This window comes from Rutidosis leptorrhynchoides, chromosome 10, assembly GCF_046630445.1.
Source record: "Rutidosis leptorrhynchoides isolate AG116_Rl617_1_P2 chromosome 10, CSIRO_AGI_Rlap_v1, whole genome shotgun sequence".
NCBI classification, from domain to species: Eukaryota; Viridiplantae; Streptophyta; class Magnoliopsida; order Asterales; family Asteraceae; genus Rutidosis; species Rutidosis leptorrhynchoides.
In genome coordinates this window covers 283,464,978-283,485,409 of record NC_092342.1, presented here as the reverse complement: position 1 = coordinate 283,485,409, position 20,432 = coordinate 283,464,978, and the positions used below count along the sequence as shown (strand labels likewise).

Sequence of the window (20,432 nt, the reverse complement as noted above, 5' to 3'; positions counted from 1 at the left end):
TTTATATAATGAAAAAAAATAAATGCCCAAACTACCTAAAACAGATTTGATGAGCGTTAGACGTCCTCCCATAGATAACAAGTTACCTTTCCATCTAGATAATTTTTAAACAAATCGATCTTCCAACACCTTCCAGTTTTTCACTAACTTCATGTTGGCACCAAGAGGTAGCCCTAAATAATTAAGTGGAAAAGCACCAGCCATACAGCCTGTATGTGTAGCCATGATGCGTAATTCCACTTCCATAACACCCACACCATAAACATTGGACTTATCTATGTTAATCTTCAATCCAGAAATATCATGAAACAAAGAGAACAACCTTATAATGTTCTCCATGTCCAAAGTATTCCATTCTGAAACAATCATAACGTCATCGGCGTAGAATAAATGAGACACGATAACCTCCGAATTAGCTATTCGAGCTCCCTGGATGAGACCTGAAGAAACATACTCATGCAATAAAATGTTTAGACCCTCCATGACAATTAAAAATAAAAAAAGACTTAAGGGATCCCCTTGTCGTAAACCCCTTTGAATAGGGAATTCACGAGTAGGACTACCATTAATGATAACTGAAGATCTGGCCGACTTGAGACACATAACAATCCAAGCAATCCAAGTCGAGCCGAAACCTAAACGCATCATCATATAATTCAAAAACTCCCAATTAACAGTATCGAATGCTTTCTCGAAATCTACTTTAAATAACAACATTTTCTTATTATTCTTCTTGTACCACTCTATGATTTCATTAAGAATCAACGGACCGTCTAGAATTTGTCAACCTCTAATAAACGCCGTTTGTTCAGGGCTTATAATTTTATCGTTCACCTTAGCAAGACGAAGAACTAACAACTTAGCAATAATCTTATGAAATGCACCAATTAACGAGATCGGTCTAAAATTGTTTGGGTGCATAGGCTTGGTGCTTTTCGGGATTAGAGTAATAAAGGATGAAGTCGCACCCTTAGACAACGACCGACAATTAAATGCATTATTTACAGCTGATATAATATCAGCCTTCATAATCTCCCAAAAATATTTGATAAAATGAAATGAAAACCCATCGGGCCCTGGTGTTTTCTGACTCCCACATGACCACACCGCCATTTTTATTTCCTGTTCCGTAAACTCAATTTCTAAGCTGACAACATCATCTCTATTCAGTGTAGAAAAAGGAGTTAGATTCGGAAACAGAACATCAGATTGCAGGGATGAAAACTTGTTAGCGAAGAAATAAAAAAAAATGATCTTTAATCTCTTTCGGGTTGGAGTTCCACATACCATCGATGAAGATACCTTTGATTAGATTATGTTTTCGTTGATAATTAACCAAACCATGAAAAAATTGTGAATTTTCATCCCCCTCGATGTCCCACTTGATCCTTGATTTTTGTTGAATATCTAGATCATCCAGTTGAGAAATCTCTTCTACCTCAACGAAACTCTTTGTCCTCTCGTCTAACTCCTCGAGAGAGGCACAAGAGTTTTCCATTTTACATTCGATCTCGTTAATTCTCTCCTTTAACAAGTGAAGACGACTTTTGTCATTTGATCTATTTGCAACAACCCACGCCTTAATCTTTCGTTTTAACCTTTTCATTTTCTCAAATAACCCCATGTTCATATCATGTTCTTTCCAAGCCGTGTCTACGAAATCTTTAAAACCATCTCTGTATAACCATGAGTTGAATACTTTGAACGGGATATGACCGAAATCCTTTCTATCCACTCGAAGAAATAAAGGAATGTGATCCGACCATCCCCTATTAAACGCCTCAACAGATAAATCCGGAATAGAGAGATTAACTTCTTGGGAAACAAAGAATCTATCAAGTGAACTCATCTTCATTCCAGTTTTATTCATCCAAGAATATCTCCGATTGGCAAGCGGTAATTCAACTAGACCTGCATTAGCAATAAAACAATTGAAAAGTGAAGCCCCGACGTGGTTAAAATGAGACCCGAATCTATCCGCCTCTTCTCGAACCTCATTAAAATCACCGAACATGATGTAAGACCCCGTGTGTTGAGATCTAAAATCAACTAAAAAATCCCAAAGATGAGCTTTGTCACGAATGTCTTGAGGGCCATAGACATTGACAAGAAAAAAAGGATCTACCAACCCCGAAACTCTTCCTTTAACGATCACATAATGGTCATCGCACCATATACGCTCCCTACAAAAAAAAGAAGGATCCCATATCGACACTATCCCTCCCGAACGACCTCTCGATAGGGAACAAGCAAAATCAAAAGTCATATTACCCCACATCGTTTTTAAACGGAAAAAATCTAAATGCACCATCTTCGTTTCCTGGAGACCCAAAAACATAACACTATTACGAACGCAAAGGTCTTTGACCCACAATAGTTTTCTCCTCTTTCTACACCCCCGCACATTAAGAGAAAGAATCTTCATTTATCCACGTGATAAGCTCCAATCCTGTCAATCAGATTATGGAAAGCATTCTGACAATCTGAGACATCAACTCCCATTTTCTCACCCAAGTCCATCATCTTTTCAAGTTCGCAAAATATGGATCCACCATGAAATTTATGAAATCCTTTATATTTGTTACTTTCGTCAGTAGCTGAAGGAACTTTTTTTGGTTGAAAGGAGTTCGATCCAGAGTTAAATTCTTTACCACCTACACCTTTTTGAGTATCACAACTTTGGTGAATCCCAACGGAATCGAAAACTGTTTCTTCCACCGCTTCGTTTTGAACAAAAGTATCATTATTCTCTTCTTCATTCAAATCAGAATGAACTTCAAAATTCTCCTTGACCATATCCGAATTAATTGAATTAACTTTACTGTCATTTTCATCATCCTTATCATTACCTTCTTTTTCCTTATCTAGAATCACATTCCAATCTCCAGTTTCATGCACTAATACCGCAAACTGTTTACCTTTCACTATGACCTCAACTTCTTCATTTATCATAGATTTCTGTTTGGCTGCAACACATACTTTACCAACAGACATAGTTGCATCCTTGCCTTTTTCGAAGAACATGAATTTTCCGAATAAACCTGCTACCTTTTTATATGCAATTGTACCCCATGCACATAAAGGAAGGCCAACAATCTCAATCCAACAATCTCAATCCAGACAAATCTCTCATTGGGAATAAAATGTTTGTAAACAGGTCTAACAATAGCATAAAAGTTCTTAAGAAAAACATTTTCCTTGAACTTGGTACAATCCTTAACTGAATCGAAATGTAACCATAATCAAAAACCTCCCACATGATGAATTGACACATTATAAAAGCCTTCTTCTTTACATATTCTATGAAAATTCAACATGGATTCAACTTCTTTCACTTTAATCAAGATAGCTTCCTGAGAATCAGGAAAGGTGACCACATCTTGATCAATTAAAGTAATTTTTTTGTGGATAATACCTGTCGTGCCTTTAGACTGATTACCTCCCGTCGCAGCTTCAGCAAAGTTCAAATTACCAGTATTCCCCGAATCTATCTCCTTGTTTACTGAAGCCTCCTCTTTGTTATAACCAGTGTCGTTTTCCTTGTAGAATGCTCTAAGAACAATCTAAATGTGTAATACATGTAGTTGAAACTAAAATTATCATCCGTAGAAACTTTTTTTTTCTTAAAGAATAACAAATGCAGTGAAAACTTAGACATAACTCATGGTAGCAAACAATGATTCATAAATATACATTTCTTTTGATTTGTTTACGTTTATACTCGCGCATAAATAAAAAATTTGTTCTACAATCTATTGCTCTTGCTACAAATTTGATTTTGCTTCAAATTACAGAACCCGACACCTACACAAAAAAACATCATGTTACAATGTTTTCTTTTTGATACCTGTTGGAACACCATAACATACTGGTGCAGCTCCAATCAGAAATGGGAGTGTGCAAGCTCCACGAGCTTGTCCCATAAATGACCCAATCTTAGGTCTGTGTTTACAACCAGATACAGAAGTATTATTAACCACACTAATTTCAACAGATGTACTTGTAGATGGTTTTCTCTTTGCTTTTCTTTTACCTCCATCTATATTCAACTCTTCTAATTTGTCTGAAATTTCAGTGCATTTTTCACAATCCACCGAGTTAGTTGATCTGACCTTGATCCACGAATCAAGCATTGTTTTGCCAAACCGATCAATATCCTTGTCAGTTACATCCCATAAGTTGGCAATTATGACAGGTGAGCCTGCAAAGAGATAATATAATGGAGCACCTTTTGGGGTGTATGGTCCATTTAGTGATAATGATCCGCTGCTGCAGCCCATAAGGAGAGTAGCTGCACACCTGTCAAGTTTCTGTATCTCGCCACCCGAAATATATTGTATCCCTAAAACAGCATTATAAAAAAATCACAATTACAAGTAAAAAAATATTAATATTGATAAAATTAAGTATGAAAAGATGCAAGTTTTCAAGTAGGCATACCACTTCCATGGCCCAGGTAAATGAACAAGTCATGGTTCTTTAAGGCCATACTCAGCTCATCCACGGAAGGTGAGGTCCCAGTAGTCCCCTGTATACAAGTTTAACTTCAGATTTAGATCTAGATAAACATTCGATGACGAAAAATATCTGCTTTTTATAGTTAATAAGAGAAGTCAAAATGATTGACTCCTTCAGAAGTAGATTGATGTGCCACCTTAAGCAAAGTAATCAGTAGATAATGATAGAGGTTTCTTTTCTAGTCATGGTGACAATAAACAGATTGAAATTTGAAAATACATACCTCTAAATTTTGATCTTTAAACCAGTTACCAAATTCCGCTTCAGTGCTGCAAAGGTCGCCACCTGGATTTAGCAAATAGTAGGCATCAAGCGGATCAATCATAGGGTAAACTGCAGGATCTTTATTAATTTTGTCCTGAAAATGGCAGGATCTGTGATATGTGCATGAAATGCTGGCAACAGAAGGCATGCGATACACCTCCTGGTTTCGTAGTATCGGGAGACTTTCCCAAGGCAGCATCTGCAGGTTCAGCAACAAAGCATGTAACATTTTTATATAATCATGTTACACAAAAGATGAAACATCAATAATTATATAATGAAACATATATGTTCAATCCAGGAATGAACTATATACATTATGTCATATAATGGGTTAATTTTGGGTATACTTCATCCCTCCAAATAATCAAACAGGCAAAACTTAGCTAAGAGAAGAAAAATAATCATGTGGGTTAACCAGGACACACTTGATTAATAAATGACATTAAACCCAGAGTTCTTTTAGATTTAGTTATTACGGAGTATTATTATTATTATTTTGGCTAAAATAACGAATACTACAATGTTCTTTTAAATGATTAAACCCTACCAATCGCCTGATTGACAACATAGGTTTTATAATCACATAGTTAATACACATCTGCCCTACTCACTTACCCCTAAAGTAGTCCTCACTCGGTCCCTAATTTATTGTCCAATATTCCTTTATGAGATGTCCCAAATTAATTGTCCGATTCTTAATAAATAGATAAAAATAATGAGGTAAAGATCTTTTATGTCCTTAATATATGCATTTAAGACAAAAAGATAGATAAAAAGTAAGAGATAAAACTGTAAAGATGACAAAAAGTACCTTGTAATAATGATGTTTCAACTTTGTGTTTTTTGTCCGGTGACAATAAAACTGAGACAGAGGGAGTAACTTATTTTAACACGTTACCCAATCTTCCCTACCCACCCGTTCTCCACTTACAAGATAAATTGTATTTAAATTATTAATCGAGCGGGTATTGCAACATAGAAATAGCATGTATAACAAGTTAATAAAGATAATACATCGTATATAACAAGGATTACCTGGATGTCAAAGTCTGGCACCAATATAACAGGTTCTCTATCTAAATCTTCATCTCCAATTTCTCTAACAGCATTTGATATCAACTCAGAAGCTACAGAGGATAAACTGTTAGAATACTCCCCGGGACTTTCGCATCCTCTTCCACCAATGTAACATCCTTTTTTCAAAAATATCTTTCCAAGGCATTCTTCACGTTGAGAAGCATGCACACCGCCACCTATTACAACTTTGATAATGTCTTCATGCACATTAAGTTTACACTTAGATCTTAAATCCTTCAGCAGTTTCTTTTGTACAGAATCAAGCTGCTTTTGGTTTGATAATTCGCCCAAAAGAAGGTGTTTCCAAGGGCCAAACCATAAACTTTCCACGTCACTGAGAAATACAAAAACTTTGATAATCCAACTAAATATTACAGAGCAACAAAAGCTAGTAGATAGTAAAATTAGGTGTATTATCTATTAGATTAATTATTTCATGTATACAATAGAGGTTGGGCAGCTATTAATCTATCACGAAACAAAAGTAGAAATTCAGCACCATTAACATGTATATAGTTTATAGTTTATTTATAAGTATGTATATCGGTAAATTTACACCTTGCACAAAAACGACCAGATCAAAATATATGATTATCAAAGGTGACAGCATAGGCAGGTCAAATTGGTTGGGTAACGAGTCACAGCAGATTTGGGTTACAGCTGTCTATTATAGGTATGCCTGGCAAACGGGTCAGGTTGAGTCGGTTTGGATAACGGGTCAAAATGGTTTTGAGTTGAAATGGGTCATAGGTCAAACGGGTCAATTTTTTAAACGGGTCTAAATGGTTCAGGTTGGGTCGTTTGGGTAACAGGTCGACACGGGTCACAAGCAAATTGGGTCAAATGGGTCAAACAGGTTACATCATTTTTTTACATTTATTACATTATTTAAGTTGATATTATTTATTATTTATTATTTATTATATATGCATAAGAAATATTAATATATACATAATAAGTGATAAAACCATGTATGCTTTCATAAATTTTTGGCGGATGAAACTTTTTATGCTCGACCCATTTGACCCACTCACAAAGCCCATTAGACCTATTTCTATTTATTGAACTTTGAGAATTGATACCCATTAGACTTATTCCTTTATTTTTTGTACAGGACTCAATAGGTTGGAGAGAAACCCATTTGGATCTTTTTTTAAGTTTTGATTTACATTGCTAAGCCTGATTTTTTCAAAACCCAATTGACCCGAAATCTTGACCCAATTGTTCCAAATTTGAGAGTATGGGTCTCAGTTGGTATAATTATAGGGCAGCTCAAACAGGTCAAACCGGGTTGCCGTGACCAACAAAAATTTTCTGTCCACTTTTATAGTTAGTTTATTCATTGACTCGTCCTCCCGGGTAACATGAACATGAAAAACGTTAGAAAAAAACATAATAAAAAATATTGATATACTAAAACCAATGTTATTGCAATAATACAATAAACATATTACGGTAAATAGTATGAATTGTGGAATATCCTGGCAAATTTCAGCCCGATTGGCCTTTTTATTTTTTATTGGACTGATTTGACCCATTGAACAAATGATAACCCAAATCGGTCCCTTTATGAGTAAATGAGTTAAGATTTCAACCATTAATGATAAGGTTCAAAAGCAATAATATAAGGTGCAGATAATAGTAGCCGAAGTCTAACCTCAGAAGATCACTGAGCCATTGATCAAGCTTTCTCCTTTGATTCCACCATAATGATCTGTTTTGTTTAGTATCTTCCTCCAACGTGTATCCCGATGACGACAAGTAATTTTCCTCTAAAATTGTTCTAAACAGTGGTACAACTTCATCGATAATACTTTGGCCCCAAGGACAGCACCATAACTTGTCACAACTCCTTTTGTCATGTAACATACTAGAACTTGAACCTTCATCATCGTTTGAACTTCCTAAAGGTTTTAAACATAAAATCTTATTAGTTCAGATGCACTTTTTATAAAATTGTAAACGTTTTCGGTTACCTGATAAGATTGGATCAACAGGCAGAACAACGACAACTGGTGCACTATCTGAATTCATACGAGAAAACATTACACATGCACGGGTAGAAATATTATAGGACAATAACTCTCTCAGCAAGCTGACATAACTGTCTCCAAGAAAGCTAACACAAACTATTGTCACACAGGGAAGTTTTTCAAAAAACTTCAATATGAATTCTTCAAGTTCCAGAACAGATTGTGGGGCCAGCCTGCAGGGAGGGGTTGGCGGTTGGCGGTTGGAGGATGTTAGATAACGAAATGAGCTAGTGTGCTTTACGTTGTCAAAAGTATCAATAAAGAAGGGATACACATACCTATGCAAACTGAGAAAAGATGAGCTCGGAAGGCATAATTCCTGAAAATGAAAGATGTGGACAAAATCAAATGGAGAGTATACATGTGCAATCTAGAAAAATGTGGTTGCCCAATTGTGAGTTGGATCCAGAATCACTATTCTGAATTTATAAATGATGATCACTATAATATAGTGACATTTTACAATTTACAACTTATATATTAAGAATGAGTAAAACACAAAAGGTGGGATTCTAGAGATGTGAACACCAAAATGTACAAATAAAAAACATGTAGATTAGATAGACTGTTCGTTCATGATTCATCCACAAAAAGAAGTACAAAAGAGAAGAAAGTTAAGAATTTATGTATGTATAATGTGTTTTAATTCACTAACATGAGTGTCGTTACTATAAAGTACTATGATTAAAATAAAGCAGACGGTGAACATTCTAGTGTTGCATAGATGACACTACAAAATCAAAACACCGCATATATCCATGTGGTTACCAGCAAGTTTTTATATGTTTTTTACTCGCTCACATAAAGATTGATACATACATAACTCTGATTTAAGCTAATGTGAATTGCATCATTTGTCATAAACACCACCAAAAAGCATATCCATGTTACGTTAATTTCATTAACTAGCATACTTACTTTAATCATGCAAGATACACAAGACTTTATCATAAACGACTTTTATGTAAATTTGTTAGGTACAAATAATAGTAGAGTAAGCTTAATAGATGTGCTCTTTAAGCAATTGCCAACACAGATGTTGGTGATGAAAATACTACTACTCATAAAATATGTATGAATACAAACAATGATATTGACAACATTTAAAAAAAAAGATCCCCAGTAACTATATACGAGAAAGAATTGCATCAGGTTAGAAAAAAGGTATCACCAGTTAAACTCGACAGCAAATTATTATATACAAACTTAACAAGAAGTTTAAGCAAAAGGCTAACTAGAGACAGGATATACTGCACCTTTGATGAGTGACAACAACAGAATAGATAATACTCGATCAACATGTGATTATATAATAATGGTGTTAAAGATATATAAAATAACAATTGCAGTTTGATATACTTACATCAACATCCATAGTGCTGTCATCTTTTTTTCTGCCAAGATGAGAGAATAACCGGTAAGTGAGATGAGTACCCAGAGATGCTTGATGGAAATAAGATGCCATTTGGCTTTCTGATAGCGTATTGCTAGAAGACGACAACATCGAAAAAAAATTATTCAAGGGAGCAAGTGTATACAAAAGAGCAAGCAACCGCGAAACCTGTGACATGATCATTGACGGCCAAATTAAATAAAATCTGAATAGAATCTGACAGTTCACGGGAGTCAAACCATTAACTACTTCCAATAAATATAAATAATCCTATAATAAATGAAATTGTCTAATAAAAATCAAGAGTTTACATGACAGCAGAATTCATTTAGCTATATAAGATATAATTGTCTAATATAAATAAATTATGCAAATATCAGTTATAAAACTAAGCATTCTTTAGATTGATAATTCCATTGACACGATGGATAATAAAGATTAGTAAGATTCTTTCCTAGCTGATACATATAATAAATGAAATGAATTATAAATACATATAATAAATGAAATGAATTATATTGAGTAGATTGTTCGTTATTAACTTCTTTTAATATTGTATCGTAACGGAAAGAAGAATAACATAGATGTATCAAATTTCAATTACCTTTTGAAAGAGTTCAGGAAACTCACGGCCGAGTATGAAAGAAAGCTTTAATCCAGACACAACTAATGGTATGGGAATGGGCGACATGTCACAACATTGGTCCCTAAAAAACATATAGCAAAAGAGATGACACGAGTTAAATCGAAAGAGTAAAACACAGGTTGTAAATTTTCATATATAGAAATCACAGCTGATTTAACAAGAAAAGCTCACTGACAATGAGAAGGAAATATTTCTTGGAACAAGTTCAAATATATTACCAAAAAATATCAAACAGTCTATCTCAGATCATAAATAAAATAAAATAAAAAAAAATAAAAAAAAGAGAGATACAAATCAAATTTCAAGGGCATTAGTAAAAACGTTCATTGGAGAACATACGTGCCTTCCAATTTTAGATTCTAGCTAAGACAGAGCTGTGTTACATGTACTTATTCCTTGACCTTAAGGTCCGTAATATTTGGTCCTAGAATATGCTAAAATTAAACTGAACATACACACCAAAAGCATGGTATCATAAAAATTACCAGTAATTATGCAAAAACAGTTGATATTATTGTGAAGAATAGACAATTTGGTATTTAAGAAACAGTGAGCACTTTTTTCTGGCAAGATGACATGATATTTGTCTTTAGCAAGGCAATAAGTACTACATGAAGAAGGATCTCTAACTATGATAGGTTTCTATGATCTTTACGTAGGGTGGTCATATTGGTTTTACCAATACCTTGCTACTAGTAACTTTGACGCTAAAACGCAACTAAAGCAAATGAAAGGTAGCCGTCAAGGTTATCAAGGATAACTAGTAGTGGCACGACGGGCGGGTCATAAAGGACAGGGATTAAATGACTCGAGTTTAGTACATGCAGATTATGGCAAGACTGACCGGAAAACCAAACAGGTTATGTTTTTTTATATATTTGAACTTTTGAGAAAAAAAGTATTAGATATGATTATGAAACAATAGCATTACACTTAAACTCCAGGTCTTATAACTGAAGGATTTAGGAGGTTCCATTCAATAAAAAACACTTCGGAAGGTTTTCAACCCATTTGACCACTTGTGATTAGGTGTTTGCCATTCAAATTTTTTATATGTGGTATCTATAGCAAACTCATTTCAAGATTAACTTTCACATCTTACATGCTATGTTTACCTTTACATAACTCAAGGAGTACTTTCAAAAGACATTTCAGGTTCAAGTTAGAAAAATTGAGAACACGAGAAAAATGATACGGTGAGGTGAAACATACAAGAACTAAGAAGCAGCTGTAGAGAATTATTTTATTCAACTTAGGTTACATAAAATATAGGTTAAATAAAATGTTATGTAATGTATAGTAACCTGTAAAGCATCTAACTGTTTCTTCAGGCATAAGGTAGTGACGTGTAATAAGAATATGGAGCAGCTAACTCAAAACATAACATTAAGAAGCAAACGGAGCCTTACAGATAGAAACAGACATACACACACACCAACACAACCTAGTATGTTTGATATATAGCTTGAGCATATGTCGAGTAATACCTTGTAGCCTTGTCTGATGAGCTTTTTAAAGATAACCAGCATATGTTGTATAATATCGATGCTTGCTCAACTGCAAAGACATCTCCGGTTACATTCCTCTCAATTAACTCGGCCAAAAAAGTGACTGAAAGCAGAGAACATGATGCGCCAAACGTACTCCTGTTGACCATCATGGATATACCCTCCATAAATACTTCAAGCGCTCTATGAGTTTCATTACGGCCCATTAAGCATTTACCTGATCATATATAAGGGACTAATTTTAATAATTTCAAAGAATAGACTGAATGAATGTAACAACATAAGATAATGTTTTTCAAGTTACCTATTCCAGTGAGTAGTCTAATCAAAAAGCGCCTGCGTGTGCACTCCCATTTCATCTGTATAATACTTCTCAAAGATTTGGATTTCATAATCCCGGTAGGAAGACAATGCCAACAGTCTACATCGTCGCAAACACAAGCAATTTTACATCCACAAGCACCCGTACTAAAACCCTTAGACTTTTGTGTCCCCTTTGTAATTAGTGCAACATCACAAACATTTTGCTTCTCATTTTGAGCACATCCATTCTTTTGCTTAGATCGAGTAACTCTAGAAGTCACCCTTTTCTCTTGTGGTGGTAAAGACTTCACAGTTTTCCTTCCCTTCCTAGGTACTTTGGGTTGGATAGCTTTTTGTTCTGCCTGATTTGCACAACTAGATATATTACTTCCATCACTCGCACCAAACATAAAACTGTCACAAAACATTGTGTTTCTTGAACTTGATTCCTTAAAGTTGCTGATACAATTATTCCATTCAGAAAGTTTCAGTTTGTCCACAGCAGTCTGATAATATTTTTCAGCCTCTGATAAATCTTCTTGCAGTTTATTACCAGGTGAGTTACTAAAGCGACTTCTGGAGAGGTCACCAAGTTGTTGGTAAACTTTAACTTCCAAAATTAACTTGCATTTCGAACAAGAGATGTCAGTACCACTATCAGCCAATACATCTTTGGCACTTTCTAGTTCCTTTTCAGCTAAATGCCAGAGCCGTTGCTTTCGATATAGTTTTCCTGAAAAAGTAAACAAGAAACAATGTAACTTTTTAATACATGTGAATTGGATAGCCTAAAGTGAAACACATACATGAAAAAGGAACGACGATAGAAGCTTCAAAGAAATATAGGCTGGAATATATAAGTGGATATACCCAATAAATACAGATTTATATGTTGGATAGAAAAAAAGTACTTTTCAAGTAGTAGGTGGCAACTTTATCCCATTTACTTATGTGGGTCAAGTTCGATTATGTTTTTATCTCTAATGGGTCAAACATAAAGAGAAAAATATTGGCTCAAAGGAACAACAAAACCCAATACCACATAAGTGGTGTATTGGCTCAAAGGAAAATGAGTCATATACTCCGAGGTAATTTCCAGTTTTCTCAGCAATAATGGATATGGGGCAAACATTATAAATGTCCCATAAAGGGTATTTTTACAGTATGGGACCTCCTAAATCATCTAATTTAATAACTAGATTGTTATTGAGATAACATCATTTTAAGTGATCATATATAACACACGGATTAGTTGTAATATAATTGTTCTTTTGAACAAAGACAGAACTAGGTCACCATTATACGACCCATACCAGAACTACCCTTCATTACCCAATCCCCCCACCCCACCCCTTTTCGCCACCTCTACTACTTAGAGTCCGAGAAATATAAGTACATCTGTGATATGGAATACATACAAGGTGCTTGTAACTACGTATGCAGCCTAAGCTAACTCATTGGATGAATAACAAGATGAGGCTTGAGCAGACAAGAGATAACCGAAAAGGGAAAAAAAATGCATACCTAAAGAGGCTGAAAAGCTAACTAAAAAGATTGGTAGGTGTTGAACACAAGAGATGTTCTTCCCCCATAGTAAAAGAGCTTCAGCCTCGTGTCCATTTCCAACCATTTCTTGAATGGACCCCACCTGAAGTGCATCATCAAACATATAACAGGATATCTTTGAAATAAATACATAAAATAAACAAATAATACTTCAAAGAACATGTAAAGCTAAGTTAAAGATTGCAACCTGAAGGATGCTTTCAAGATAACAACGCAGTATGTTCCATGGAGTCAAAATGAAGTCCTCAAATTCACTTGAACTCTTATCATGAGACCAAGCTGTTGTGGCCACCAAAGAATGCATGTGAAAACTTGTAAGTTGGTATCCGCGTTTCTTTATGACTTCACCATTAGTATCCATGATATCATCGTGTTGCTCTATTGAGTAGGCAAAATGTTTTTTGAGAAGTTTAATGCGCAAGCGATGGGATTCTTTTGCATACATAAGAGCCTAAATATATGAAAACTTGTCAGAAAAGATTAAGTTGTAGGTGTATACAAGTAATCCACTAAGAATAAAATAAATTGTAAAGCCAAATACACAAGAGTCTATTACTGACCGGTAAATGATCTATTGAGTAATCAAATATCATTAATACTTCAAATTGGGCACCTAGACTAAAGGCATCCGCTTAGAAAGTTAGAATGTATTTTTGCATCCAAATCTAGAACTAAATAGAAATTTATTGTAATAAAAAGGTCTTTATTTCACACGCCCCACCACTAGTATTAACAACAAAGCAACAACAGAAATCCCCAAGGAAAATTATCTTTAGAAGCACTCGGTAACAGACCAGTATTAAGAAATGAAAGAAGTAAAAGCATATAGGACCTTCATCTGCATAGGAAACATCTATGAAATATAAGATTATAGCACAAATTGAGTACCTCAATCATTAATCCCCTTGCAATCAAACCTTCACTCAAATCATAATAAAGATATGCAGCTAAAAACAGTGATTTGCTGGACAGTGGAACCTAAAATAAGAAGTAATAGTGGATAAAAGATCAGCATATGTACAATAAGGTTTAGTTTAAATAATAAACTCAGCGGTGGTAATATTGACCCGTTTAATTACTTGGGTCAACTTGACTTATGTTTCATGTCGAACAAGTTAAAAGGTGAAGCGAAAAGGATTTAATAAAAAGAAAGCTGGTGAGAGGGGTTAATCCATTCAAAATGTAGTCAAATACATGAATCGCCTAAATAGTTCCGTTAACAAAAAATTAGAATATCACTGTACAATACGGTTTTGTTATTGCATATTAGCAAATATATTAATTAAGTAATGAAAGTCAGGTATACAAAAGTGTTTGATGACCTAACCCAGCCTCATGTTACCCAATCCATTTCGACCTGTTAAGAGACTAGCCCATTTTGCCACCTCTAACAGAAACCATGATATATAACCAATACAAAGATCATACAGTGTTAATAAGATCAGAAGCAGCTTTCTTGACTTCATCGATTGTTGTAGCAAGTTCTGAATTACAAGAATCGGGGGTGGAAAGAGTAGAGATGACCGAAAAACACTGTGAAAAACCAACATCTAGTGCTTTTGATCTCTCCATACAGCTTCTCCAAAACTCCTTAGATATGGACAAATTACAGTGATTCGACAATATCGTAAAGAATGTGTCATTCACAGGTGATGTGCAAAGGGCATGATTAAGGCTTCTAGATTGCCATAACATAGCTAGGCACTCCTCCAAAGGAACACTCTTCTTCTGTGTAATATATCTGATCAGTATTTCATATATGTCAGAATGATCTTCCACATAGCCCTGTAAGAAAATAAACATCGTAAATAATGAGGCACAGAAACAAGGAATTGCTAACAAGAAACCAAAGATGAACAAGATAATTAACCTTAAGTGATAGAAAATCCACAACATGATACAGCAAGGTGATTGTATTCTGAGACTCTGTATCAATCTGTTCAACAGATTGGGAGTGTTTTTTACTCAACCAAAGCCTTAAAGCATTGCCTATATCTTCAGAAAGAAACTGTTTTTACCAGAAAGAGTAAAACATATATAAGACACAAATAATAATAAGGCAAAAGTGAAAGGTCATATGAGTAACAGGTCAAAACGGGTTCGAGTTGAAATGCTACAAAATAAAACAGGCTGGTCGAGTTAAGTTGCTCACTAACACTTTTTGTTCATATTTATTAAACAATGTGTTAATTATGATTACCAAAGCCATTGTAAAACATTAAAAAAGTAAATAAATAAGACACTAGAAGGGCACAAAATGTAATATTCAACCAACTAGATAAGATAAACACATCAAAACTGACCCATTCAAAAGTGACCGGGCGATATATGCTCCCTCTAATAATAAGATTATGTATTGTGTATATATGAATAACAAACCAGCAACCTATAAAGTATACAAATTTTCAAGAGTAAGATTCGGCCTTCTAAAAAGTAGTACCTCTGATTTTGGCTCCACCTCTTGGGTAGACAATGCATGTAAGCAATAAGCCTCGGCTAATAATTGACAAACTGGACCACTGTCTTCCTTGTCCTTACTGCACAAGTCACTCTGGCCAAATAATTACATCAGTTTCATTATAAACCAAATAAATTTTAAATTAAACAAGCAATAAGAAGAGATATCATATTTTAATAAAAATTAGAAAAACTCACCAGTAAAGATATAGCATCAGACAAATTCTGACGACAGTCATTCAGACCTTCAACTCCACATGCTCGTGATTCCCTTGCATTAGCAATGAGAATCCTGGATTTCTGTAAACAATTAACGTTCGTTGTGCAGATCTCTTCAAATAGAGTCTTTGTAATAGTAGTTTGCATTAGTTTAGATAGATCTGGATTGAGAGACTTCATTTCTGTATATGCTTGAAGCTCCTGAATAGAGGAGAAAAGGTTCTTAAAACAAATTTATGCGAGTTGTTAAAAAACACAATTGGTAACTTAAAATGGACAAATAAAAAACATAAAAGAGGATTGCAATTTACAATATTAGACACATATCATATATCATATATGAATTGTATATATCTATATCTATGCATATGATTCAATGAGAAGCGTGAGAAGCCAAGTGATTTGCTACTTCACAATATTTGGTCGGATTCACACATGTGTGAATCAACGTTACAAAAGTAGTGTATCGATTTTCTTCTACCATTGATTTGGCTTCTTATTTGATCTGATTATACTTATATACTTATATATGTATATATGAGGAGAAAAAGAGACACAAAGATATATATATAGATGTGTGTGTAGTAAGAGACGAAAGAGAACCTGCTCTAATAAAATACCAAGAGTTTCCTTTAACATTTCCGAATCCTTTGACATTAACACATTTATCGTTGGAACCATACGCGCAGCTTCAGGGTCTTTCGTTTCTTTGCATTGTATCTGCAAGCATATGAAATCAGATAACCAAGGTGATGTACAGTAAATTTTAGAGGAGCCAATTTCAACTTGTCAACTTTTGAATGGATAATGTGCATTGTGTTTGACATCTAACAAGTCAAACAAAAGTAAATCAAATCAAATATATACTGTAGTAAATTTATCAAAGACATTTTTATTACTTACCTTTACCCATTGTTTAACCAGAGCTGCGGGAACCGGAATCTTGTCAAACAAGTTATGAGCAACAGACCAACTTTGAAGACAATCTGTAACAGTGTTACTTATATTCTTACTACCACACTGGTAAAGTATATCCAGTAAAAAAGTGCTTTTTGAGCATGCCTCTGTGACAAAAGCAGCTATGGAATCCTCTGTAAGATCACATGAAGACTTGTCTTTACTAGAGGCAGACGCCTCACAAAATTGTCGAATGCATTTCCATGCTGCTTGGCAACATAATTTAAATGACTCTGTAGCCTACAGGTAAAACACATTATCATTGGGAACCCAATATCATGAAATAAAAAATAACAAATGGAGCATGTGTTTTATGTACAAGTAGGATATACACATATCAGGAGGATAGAAAATAGCAAAGATAACTAAAATCAGACCAGTGGTTTATAATAACGGGTCCCATGTAACTGATTAATAATAAACAACTGAAGTTGGGTGGTATGACAGGTTAAATTAAATGCAGTACCTCTTTTATTCTATTATCTCTGTACAAAACTATACCAACATTGTGCAAAGAGGCATAGAGATATTTCAGCCCGTTAGCTTGGCCTCTATCTACTTTAATAAGATGCTTAAGAAAACTAACACTCTCCTACAATGAGTAAAACATAACATTAGTTCAGTATAAGTTTTAGAACAGCTAGCAGTATTGATGTAATCATCAGGGTAACAAACAACATAAAATGTAACTGTAATTGATATAATAGTGTAGAAAAGGCACGAACTTTAGCCCTTTGCTTTGTAGTAAAAGATAGTGTGAAAGCAGCAGTAGCTATAGCAAGTATAGTCCGGCTGTTGTCCTCATATACATCTATCTCCTTTTCTGATGCACTGTATCCACAAGCCAAAAGGAATGAAATTTGGTAAGTGGCTTTATTCATCAAATAATATGCAAGAAATACAGACATACAAAAGTACAGTAATACACTTGAACTTTTGGCTTCTCACATTGCTATGGTGGCATATAAACTTCAGTGTGAATAAATAAAGACTAAGCTAAAAGCAATTCAAATCTTATGCACCAATATGTCATATTACTCGTCGTATTACCTTAAAAAACAACGTCTGAACTGATGAAAAGTGTCCTCAATGTTAGGTAATTTGATAGGGATGTCTTCAATTTCACAAAGTAAGTTCTTACGCTCTGAATTTATCAGCTCGGAAAGTGGCTCACACAAGAACTTTAATGCATTAAAGCAAAGTGACATATAGGACTCCATATCAGTAGGCAGTATAGTTACTGAGCCGTGGACAGTAGTAAAACTTTGTAACTCATCCTCCAAATCAAGCAAAACTTTAGAGATATATTTGTCATTTACAGCTTTCGGCGTCTTTGAGTTGCACCCTCGTGAATAATATCTCAAATCACTCATAGATAATGTGATTGCATAAAGCCTCATGATCTTATCAACTAATAAATTTACCTACAAACTGACTGTTATTAGATTTGGAATCATGTAACTCAAGCCAGAAAATATTGTTAAAAAAATAATAAAACTGAAACATAAGCATATGTAAATACCTGAGACAAATCAGCTGCTAATTTGACAAAGTGAGTTGCAACTGCACCACAAATATTGACAGTTGCAAATCTACATTTTTGGGCACAATATTCAGCAAGTTCCAGAAAGTTTACAATAGCTGTTTCCTTACCAATCTGCCAAGCATAATTTATCAATAATATCCAATTAAGCAATCTCGTATTGTAATCATATGATTTAACATTTTATTACCATTTTATACACGAGATTAAAACATAACCAGAACCAAATAAAATGTACAACAATGAATGGACTAAATGCCTTGTTCTCTCTACTGACTCATGGTAAGCTTCCATTATTGACTTAATGTTACAAGGTCCAATGAGGGTTACACTTTGCAGGTGATTTTAGTACCATTTCAAATGTGTTTGGAAACTTTAACTACCTAGTGAAGTATTATACAAACCCCAACTCAATAGTGGTTCGCATACTCTTTATATTCAAGTCGTTGTTTGCCGTAGCATATTGGCACACTTCATAGTAGATGACAAAACTTCACGTATAGCATGGGAATTTAGGTTTAAGATTTGAATTTAAATGATTACCTTACATTCCTTAGCCATATTATCCAGCACACAAGTTAGTATGCCTACATTGGACAATAACTGATTGTCCAACTCCGAAAAAATCAAACTGCATATCCTGCGTCCAAACTGCAGAGGGAACATAAATAGAACTTCATGTAAACCTTATTAAACGTTGTTAAGCCATTGAAAAAATGGATTTTTATAGAATCCACTTCACCTTTGATGTTTGATCATTCACGGGCGATCTTCTATACTCCTTAAATATTACATCACAAAACCTGCGTGCCAGGTTTCTATCAAATAATGCATATTCACCGACCACAAACAGTGTACATCTGTTCAGATATGATACAAGCGATTTGTGCAACTTCTCATATGAATCCGCATCAATAACCCTGACATGTTACCAAATTAAAACTATATTAACCGTTACTTCTTAATAAAAAGGCAATCTTGCACACTAACCTAACACACAGTATATGTACATCAGTGCGCTCATATACACACATTCCTCTTGGTTGATGGACTCCTCATATACGGCTAGGACATAGGCCCTTCGGTTATAACCGTTTACTTAGAGTTAATTACATAAAGACTGATTCCACAGTTACACTAATCTCATTCTCATCTATTGTTATAAAATTATCATTATTGGTGACTTGACTTCAGTCATAAACTAGCATATGCAAGTGTGAAAATTATACCTCAACCATGGCTCAATTTCATCGACCATTGTAAGCACTCTCCTGTAATCTTCCTCCTTTTTACTTCGAGCATTCGCAGCACACTTAACAAGTGACACAACCACCTCGAATACCAATAACGCAACGTCCTTATCCCCGTTCTCTTTCCCTAACTCCGGAACAACTCGTTCAACTATTTTTCCATTTCGTTTACCCGACATATTCCCGATAAATTCGAGCACGGATAACCCCTCATTCTGTGCATCATTATACCTCCCCCAATATTCATAACAATGTATCAACCTAACCCTCTGAATTTGAACATGATAAGGTTTACATGATAACTGCGACGAAACAGCTTCCAGACAGCTTATACAAAGCGCGTACGTTTCAAAAAGTTCTAAAGCGTGCTCAGGATCGAGTTTAGGTGTTTCATTGAGGCGTTTAGGGATCAGAGTTAGGGATCTAGTGATAAATGAAAGGAACTGCTTCGCTAATGAACGAATTGTGGTTGTCGTTTCGGCGTCAATTTTGGTTGATTTCGAACGTTTTTTAGGGTTTTGGATAATTGGGGAAAATGGTTGGAGGTAAGAGGAAAATAGGTGGTGGATGGAAGATAGATCGGCGGATGGTTCGAGCTTCGAGAGGAGTGATGATTCGGTGGCGCCGCCGGAATCCGCCATTAGTGTGTGTGTGTGTGTTTGTGTGTGAAAATGGTGTAGAGTGTTGAAGAAGAA

General features: G+C 34.8%; 2 protein-coding genes across 2 annotated transcripts; both read right to left on the bottom strand.

The window, feature by feature from the left end:
- Window positions 1–1,228: 1,228 nt before the first annotated feature.
- Window positions 1,229–2,425, bottom strand: LOC139871096 (uncharacterized). Its single transcript, XM_071858838.1, has one exon. It carries the CDS (start codon window positions 2,423–2,425, stop codon window positions 1,229–1,231), a length of 1,197 nt encoding a protein of 398 aa, XP_071714939.1.
- Window positions 2,426–3,557: 1,132 nt separating this feature from the next.
- Window positions 3,558–20,378, bottom strand: LOC139872169 (separase). Its single transcript, XM_071860005.1, has 27 exons — window positions 19,717–20,378; window positions 19,230–19,407; window positions 19,031–19,138; window positions 18,467–18,601; window positions 17,995–18,368; window positions 17,670–17,775; window positions 17,411–17,536; window positions 16,891–17,184; window positions 16,591–16,707; window positions 15,967–16,188; window positions 15,752–15,862; window positions 15,182–15,319; window positions 14,740–15,096; window positions 14,200–14,289; window positions 13,499–13,762; window positions 13,270–13,393; window positions 11,747–12,478; window positions 11,422–11,659; window positions 9,893–9,995; window positions 9,259–9,456; window positions 8,174–8,214; window positions 7,839–8,068; window positions 7,520–7,766; window positions 5,821–6,196; window positions 4,742–4,981; window positions 4,441–4,528; window positions 3,558–4,342 (listed from the first exon to the last, which is right to left on the bottom strand). Exons 1-27 carry the CDS (start codon window positions 20,376–20,378, stop codon window positions 3,825–3,827), a joined length of 6,417 nt encoding a protein of 2,138 aa, XP_071716106.1. The 3' UTR covers window positions 3,558–3,824.
- Between the last annotated feature and the right edge of the window lie 54 nt (window positions 20,379–20,432).